General features: G+C 41.2%; 1 protein-coding gene across 2 annotated transcripts in view; it reads right to left on the bottom strand.

The window, feature by feature from the left end:
- Positions 1–5,576: 5,576 nt before the first annotated feature.
- Positions 5,577–8,416, bottom strand: part of GUCA1C (guanylate cyclase activator 1C) — a 48,153-nt gene continuing 45,313 nt past the window's right edge. For both annotated transcript variants that reach the window (XM_050778910.1, XM_050778909.1), the window contains exon 4: positions 5,577–5,945. In XM_050778910.1, the coding sequence (XP_050634867.1) occupies positions 5,837–5,945 (109 nt within the window). In that variant the 3' untranslated portion in view covers positions 5,577–5,836. The remainder of the gene's footprint in view (positions 5,946–8,416) is intronic.

Raw genomic sequence — 8,416 nt, 5'->3', positions numbered from 1 at the left:
GCAGCCATTCTGCCTCCCTAAATACTTTTCTCAACGTTGTGTGCCATTCTGCTGAAAACACTTGGTATTCTCAGGGTTTACTTTCAACGTTCAGTTTTGTCTACCTGCGGCTGTCCCCAGAAACAAATTCTGAGTTCTGAAAAAGCTATTCCCTGTCCACCCAATTTTAATGATTTAGATTTCTTCAGCAAGCACAGGACGTTCGCTTGGTTTTAAATGTCAGTATTTTTTTTCTGTATTTCATTTTCATTTTTAAAGGTTATTCTAATATAAATGAGGGAGGGGGAGCAGAGCTTGCTGCCTCTCTCCACACTCGCATTGTTTCTGTAATGCACTAACCCTTCCTGTACGTCTCTTCATTTGCCTCTCAGTCATGCTTTCGGTGTTAAACAAACCACATTTTCTCATTTATTTCCCCAATAACTTTTAGTCCAACACATTTTGGAAAGAAAAATGAAGGAAACATTTGCTACACCCCATTTCCTATCACTCTTCTGCTTTAAACAAACACTTCTTTAGCTAGAATGTTCTCTGTTCATGCCCGCAGAACCCAGGCTTCATTGAAGGAGCAGTCGCTGATTGGCTGCTGCAGTGTGAGGAAGCGAGGGAAATCAGATCAGTGCTGTACTCCTCTCGGACCAGCAGCAACTCATCTGTTTCCTTCTCTCTTTATTTCTCCGTATTTTGGGCCAAAGAATCGGGGCATCTTCTTCCTGGTGCATCTTCAGTTGTACAGAGAAACTTGAGTAACATGCTGTTAGCTTAATATTTAAAAATTTTTTCTGTCATTTTTATAAGGCAAAAATTATTACAAGCTTTAGTATCTTTCTCTTCATCTTTCTTTCTTTTTAAAATAATGTCTCTTAAAAAAATAGTAAAAAAAACCCAACGTGTTACTTTCCCCAGGGAAGCTCTCCTTGACTGTTAATACAGGTTAGATTCCAGTTACATGCCCTCATAGCCCCTTGTATGTCAGCTTTCAGCATTTAACTACAATTACAATGAATTATTCAATCATGTAACTCACTGATGTCTCTTATCCACTATGATGGCAAGGACAATATATGTCTAATTTATTGCTTTATCCCCAGCCTCGTACAGTGCCATGCACCTGGAAAGTATTCAGTAAATATTTCTTTAATGAAAAAAGTAAAATAAAATAATATCTCTTTACTTCAAAGCACCAAAAATTGTAGTTAAAAACAGAAACAAAAACAAAAAACAGGAAAGTAATAGGAAAATCTAGGTTCTCCTTAAACAGTGATGTCATTCTGGTTTAGTCAGTGCTATTTGGTCAATGGGAGTCTCGGAAATTAATTAAGGTTGCTGAGGTTCTTCAGACACTTGGCCCACATATCATGGTTTCCCTTACTTGAAATGTTGCTGTATAGCCATAAGAAGGAAAATTCATGGAATTCCAATTAAACAATAAAGCTGAATGAAAGTTTTTTAAAAAGTCACTGGACAGTAGGCTCTGCTTAGGCTTATCATCTGAAAGAGGAAGACACTTATTTTAAAATATTTGGTTTATTAAAATACCATGACTTGATAGGTAGATTAGGACTTTTCCTTTGGACTCAGCATCATGTTGTTAAATTGCAGAGAAAATGACAGAGAAGGAGCAGCACTTTGGTAGAGATGACTTTAAGGAGACTTGAGGGAAAAAATATGGCTTTCCCCCCACAGTCTCTCTCTCTCTTTTCCCCCCACCTCACCTAACCATGAACCTAACGTACTTTTTTTTTTTTTAATTTTTTTTTTACACAGAGTCTTGCTCTGTTGCCCAGGCTGGAGTGCAGTGGCACAATCTTGGCTCACCACAACCTCCGCCTCCCGGGTTCAAGTGATTCTCCTGCCTCAGCCGCCCGAATAGCTGGGATTACAGGTGTGCACCACCACACCCTGCTAATTTTTGTTTTTTGGTAGAGATGGGGTTTCACTATGTTGGCCAGGCTGGTCTCAAACTCCTGGCCTCGTGATACGCCCATCTCGGCCTCCCAAAGTGCTGGGATTACAGGCTTGAGCCACCGCACCCAGCCCTAAAATTATTTGGCTTCTGAATTTCTGACTTATCTCCTTCTTTGGACCACCCTCAGAAAAAACTATAACATATATATTGTTTTATGATTTGTTTTCTTACGATGAACAGTTAGTACCTTTACGTTCTCCCAATCCACCAACCAGTGTTTTTTTTGTTTTTTGCTTTTTCGGGCCAGGATTTTACTCTGTCATGCAGGCTGGAATGCAGTGGCATGATCACGGCTCACTGCAGCCTGAATCTCCCAGGCTCAAGAGATCCTCCCACTTCAGCCTCCCAAGTAGCTGGGACCACAGGTGCACGCCACCACACCTGGCTAATTTTTGTATTTTTTGCAGAGATGGGGTTTCGCTATGTTGCCCAGGCTGTTCTTGAACTTATGGGCTCAAGCAATTCTCCTGCCTCAGCCTCCCAAAGTGCTGGGATTATAGATGTGAGCCACCGTGTCTGGCCTCAACAAGTTTTCCTAAGAAACCTACCAGGGTGTGCTATGGGACACCAAGAGAGGACACACAGGACAGAGCTATTCTTTGGAAAGGGAAGTGAGTACCCCTTTCACTTCTCTGCTATGAACCCAGGGGGTCAGTTTGGGAGGCAGAAGACCTGGAGTGAGCTTTGGGTACAGCGCACAGAATAGAACTTAGAAATCTAAGAGGCAGCATCTAGGGAAAAACCGAAACCAGATCTGGGCAAACTACACAAACCAGTCATGGTGCCAAAGGGATTATATGCTGAGAGAGAGGATCAAGGTATGAGGCAGCAGAGTGATGGGAGCCTGGGGAAGTCAGAGGGAAACTGCAGGGTTCAAAACAGACAGTGGCAGGCGGGGCCCAGGCTAAACTTGAGCTTGGGTGCTCTTAATATGCTACCTACGATGGTGATGGTGTCTGGACGGTGTCTCCTTGGCTCATCCTACCCATCCTATCTGTGCTGGTCATTAAGTCATGCACTCTCAGCTCCAAGCCCATCCTTCTATAATAGGCTCTGTGATGCTGGGTGGAGCCCTGCTGACAATTCTCCTCTGTCAGTTGTTTCCCTGGTAGGCCCAGCCCATAGCAGGTGCTAGAGGGAAACTGCTAGGTAAGAGGAGGTAGAACAAGCTGATCCCTCCTGTTCCTGTCAGCCTCACCCCAACAACAGCCCTGTCCTGGCAGTGATCGTTGATTGCAATACTTTTCCTACATTCCTCTGAGGCACGCTGTGTTCCTTCCATGGAAAGCTGGGTCCCAGTTCTCCTCTTTCAAGCTTCTGTGTTCTAATAACCTCAACCTCTTCCCTTTGCTCCCCTAGCCTAGGATGGTAGCTGCTTCCTGCCATTACTAGTTCTGTGCTATTTCAGTGCCCTCTCTTTGCATTTCTAGTCTTCCAATGCCCTTTAAATCAATTCCTTATATTAAACTCTCTCTGTTAATGTAAGTGTGGTTTCCTTGTGTTTCCTTGACTGGATCTTGCCTGACTGAAGGGTCAATCCTGTTGAAGGTGGGGAACCCACCCACTTCTTTTTCTACATGCACTGAGTACTTACTCTGGAATTTTGCTGAGGGGACTTATTTAATCCTAATAGTCCGGTGATGTTGCTGTTTTCCCCATTTAATTCTGGTAGCTGAGACGCAAAGAAGTCATGTCATTTCCCCAGAGTCACACAGTACATGCTGTTAAACATGCTAATAGAACTCGATTCAGACCCAGACTTGCCTGACCCCCAAGCCCTTCTCTTGTATTCCAACTTGCTGCCTGCTGTTCCTGCTGGTGTCCCAACTTCCCTTTGCACTGTCCCATCATCTCCATCTCTTTCCTCTGAGTGGGGTGTGCGGAGGTGGTTGAGTCCTGGGGCAGAGGAACAGAAGGGCCCTGAGTGCCCATGAAAGATGGGAGGAGGGGAGGATGTTGAGGCTACAGAGGCCACTGAGTTGAAAGGATCCATGAATACAATACTTTGCCTGGAGTGAGAATGGCACCGCCAGTAGTGAAAATAGCCAGGCCAGGGAGGGAAGCATTGGGTGGAAATTCTGTAAGCGAAAGCCAAGACGGGGTGAACTTGGCAAGCAACAGCTTCTGCCTTGAAACTGCTGCCTTTTCCCTAAATAGGTTCAGCTATTCTGAGAAAGATTAAGCTACAAGGAAAATGAGTTCTCTTTAGCATTATCCTTATACAGAAATATATCCTTATACAGAAAAGACAGAAAAGATGGAAGTATTCACTGCTGTTTTCTCACTTTCTTCAAAACACTTGTGGACTCTGTATATTAACTTCTCTGCTATACTCGCATTTGCAAATCTTAACAATACATGGAATGCTGGACAATTTAAGGCATAATGTCATCTGGCAACACAACAACTTTGTGGGATTGTTTACTTGGCTGATATTCTGGCTCTTACAATGATGTTTTGATGTTTCCCTTTTCACTTCTAGGAGGCAAAGAGTAATGCACCTTTTGCAAACAAGTAAACTTTGTGTCACCGCAGCTACAATAATTTTCCTTATATTATCTGTGATAATTTTATTTCAACATTTTATCTTGCATTGTATACATCTTTGTGAATCTCCTTGAAATCTTTTGGGAAAAAATTCTGAGGACATTTCTACCTCCATCTATACGTTCATCTATAACTTTTTCTCTACCTCCACTTATACTTCATTTCTACTGCCATTTATTTCCTCCGTGCCTCCATTTCTGCACTGATCTGCTCAGACAGCTGTGAGGGAGAAATGGACAGTCCAACTCTCTCTTTGTAGTCTTCCAGTTGTGTGTTTTTAACCCAAATTTGAATATGAAAGCCTAATTATGAAGTTTTTGACCTAAAGATGGTTCACATCTGGTCTTAGAAACCTCCTCTGTGTTTCTACAAGAAAGCCAGTCGTTGACAGACATACTAATGGGCCTGTGATATAGAACTCAAACCTTAAAAAGTTCTAACCCATCAAGAAGTCCCATTCATCATTTCATTTTCTGGAAAGGATATAAAAAATGAAATGTCAGAGCTATAATGTCAGGACCATTTAAAATGTCAAGTGCTTGTTGTTGCATAGCCTGGCTGTCTGCTGTTCTGATCAAACCTCCAACTGGCATAATAATTACAGAGGATACATCGCATTTTCATGCACAACTGGATGCAAATTTATAACGAATCATATGAAAACATTCTCACTGCCCCGGCTGAAGTTTTCTCCTCTTACTACATAGCTTAAGATTTTTTCTTTTGAAGCAGAGCATCATTACTAATGCAAGACAGCATTCACCAATGAGAAATAGGTGCAGAAAAAAAAGTTTCTCAAATAAACCAGAACTCAGTCATTTATAATATACAGATGCAACAAGAGCAAAGAGGCAGCAAACACATTTACCACATGCACGTTTAATCTGAGAATGCTAAACTGTGGAAACACTTTCCAACTGATAATCCAGTTCTACTTCAAGGTGTAGATTAAGTGCACAAGGAAACACATATGAGAGTTCTATTTTGAATGGATAGGTATGGAGACAATCCTTCAGTGTAATTATTATGTTTTAATCCGCAGAGAGAGCACAGAAAAGCAACAATGCATCTGTTTAGGATCTTTATGGAAGTCTCTACTGGATTAAAATAAGTGCTATATTCACAAGCCTATATGAATAATAACAAAGACCTGAAATCAACAGCATGTACATGGGGAAGATTCTATTTCTTCTCTATTGAAATGTTGTGCTCATTGATAGCTGGGAAAGGTATTCTCACAGAGACTTCATTTTCACCTTCCCTAGGCCAGCCTTGTCAGGAGATTTGGAGGAGTCTATCTCCATGTCTGGCTGCTTCCCGTTACAGATTACTCTTAGCACATTGGAGAGGTCGAAGCTCTTGTAAACAATCTCCAGGAGATCCTGATCTTTTGCTATGCCATTGATAAATTCTTCTAAAGTCAATTCTCCTGGAAAATAACCAAAAAAAAAAAAAAAAAAACAGTTAAGAAGAGGCTTTGTCTATACCACTCACTGGCACAAATGATATACTCACTGGTATGTTTATTGATATTCTTTTGATATCCTTTCCCCTCAACCAGACTCTAAGATCTTTGAAGATCTTCATTTAAAAAAAAAAAAAAAAAAAAAAAAAGCATTCAGTGGTGGGGTTGCCAATGAAAATAAAGATAATAAACCTATTTTTATGTTTAGTTGAAAACATCAGGTAATGCCCCAGATGAAATAAGAGCACATATACAATTATATCTCTGCACAGTATTGGTTTTTGGACTTTTAATCTCGAAGATATGACCAAGTCTTAGGAGCATGATAGATTGGAGATTTTTAAGATCAAGACAAAATGACTACTCACAAGGCTATTTTCAATATTCTTCTCTCTGAAGAAATAATTCTTGGGACTGTCCGAAGCTGTGAGAAAGCTTCAACATGTGTTCATTCCACAAGTTATTATTGGTCATTATTTCTCTTCTCTTTTTCTGGTTTTTGAGTCCCAATCTTATCATCTTGAGTCATGTCTTAAGTCTGTGCTGGCCAGCCCAGTACTATAAATTTATTGCCTTATATCCATGTGTCCTGGCTGCCATGTTTTTCTACTACCTTCATCCCACAAGATGACTTTTAAACATTTTTTAGGGAGGTGGAATTCTCTGTTGATATGAATCATTTGGGTTGGGATTATGAGTGTGTTCAAGTTGAAGGGTACAGATGCAGTTACTGATCTCAAAGAGACTGTACCCAGGGGAGGTTTGTGGATGGGTAGATCAGCCAAAGACAGGTCAAGTGCATTCAAGAACTGGAGAAAGTGCATTCAAGGAAGGAAGTCAGCAGGGACTGAGTCAGGTGGTATGCTGTACCTATACTTTTTAATGGAGAAGACAAATATCTAAAATACCACAACATTGATTCAAATGTCAAAAAGCATGAATCATCATATATTCATAAGACACCTCCCTTTTGGTTTCAAAGCAAAATGCTAAAATGCATTTTTTAAGAGAAAAATCTAATCTGTGTTCCTTATGTTATGCTTATGCCAAAGAAAGGTCTGTGAAAACCTCAGTTAACAGCAGTCAGGAGTAGGGCCCCATGTGTGTCACAGAAAAAGTCCAATCGTGGAAGAAACCATAGGGAGTAGAGAAGATTGCAAATTTTAAAAAGTGGTACATGCGTGGCTGGAGAGAGTCCCATGGGTCAGTGGCAACGGGGCAGGGAGCCTCAAACAATCACAGAATAACTGCCCCCCTTTGCAAAAGAAAATCACAGCTGGTAAATTCCCAACCCCAAAGACTTTTCAAATTTATCGGGGCTCAGCATGACCAAGAGAGAAGTAGAAGTGGAGCTGGAGACAGTTTTGACTGTTTAGTTATAAAACTTCTCTGCTCTAACTACTGGCTACAGAAGACGCAGCATCTGAAAGAACCGGGATATAGTAGTGGTCTCAGCTGAAAAGCAATGCAGGTTACTGACATAGATAAGAGAGAAAAGATGGAAATATTCACTGCTGTTTTTCCACTTTCTTCAAAACACTTGTGAACTCTGTATATTAACTTTTTCATGTTACCTAATCACTTACCATAAAAAAAAATCTCTGTTGCAAATCATCAAACTCTACCTTTAGTAACATGTTTACTATATCTAAACTACTTCTTTTGAAATTGTCTCCACTGTTTCCCTCTAGCAGTCAACATTCATTCATTTATTCATCACATTTATTAAGCCCTAACCACAATTACCATTTCTATTACCACACAGCTACCACCACTATAGCCGACTACAGTGCTATGAATATGGTAGGAGCTCAGAAGGCACACACTGACTAATTGCCTTCCTTTATCTCATGTTCTTTAACATTGCTTCCTATTCTGCTTTAATGTGACTGTGGATTTAGGCCCCAACAAATTAAAAGAATGCTTTCTGTATTTCCCTGGAAAGAGTCACCTGTGGAGGTCCAGAAGCTTCCCACTAAAGAATCTACCAGCAAGGCCGGGCACGTTGGCTCACGCCTATAATCCCAGCACTTTGGGAGGCCAAGGCGGGCGGATCACAAGGTCAGGAGTTCCAGACCAGTCGGGCCAACATATGGAACCCCATCTCTATTAAAGATAAAAAAATTAGCCGAGTGTGGTGGTGGGCGCCTGTAGTTCCAGCTACTCAGGAGGCAAAGGTTGCAGTGAGCCAACATCAGGCCACTGCACTCCAGCCTGGGCGACAGAGTGAGACTCCATCTCAAAAAAAAAAAAGATAAAGATTCTACCAGCAAAAAGCCAATGCCTGTAAGAGATGATAGTGCAGGGAGATCATGGGACTTAGAAGGAATCTAAAGTCATCACTAAGTTTTTATTACTTTGTTTTATATATACAGACACATTTCAATTTTGAGTCTCCCCCTGTTGCCCAGGCTGGAGTGCAGTGGCGCGATCTC

The sequence above is a fragment of the Macaca thibetana genome, chromosome 2, assembly GCF_024542745.1.
Source record: "Macaca thibetana thibetana isolate TM-01 chromosome 2, ASM2454274v1, whole genome shotgun sequence".
NCBI classification, from domain to species: domain Eukaryota; kingdom Metazoa; phylum Chordata; class Mammalia; order Primates; family Cercopithecidae; genus Macaca; species Macaca thibetana.
The sequence above is the reverse complement of the archived record's forward strand: the minus strand, read 5'-3'. Positions and strand labels throughout refer to the sequence as shown.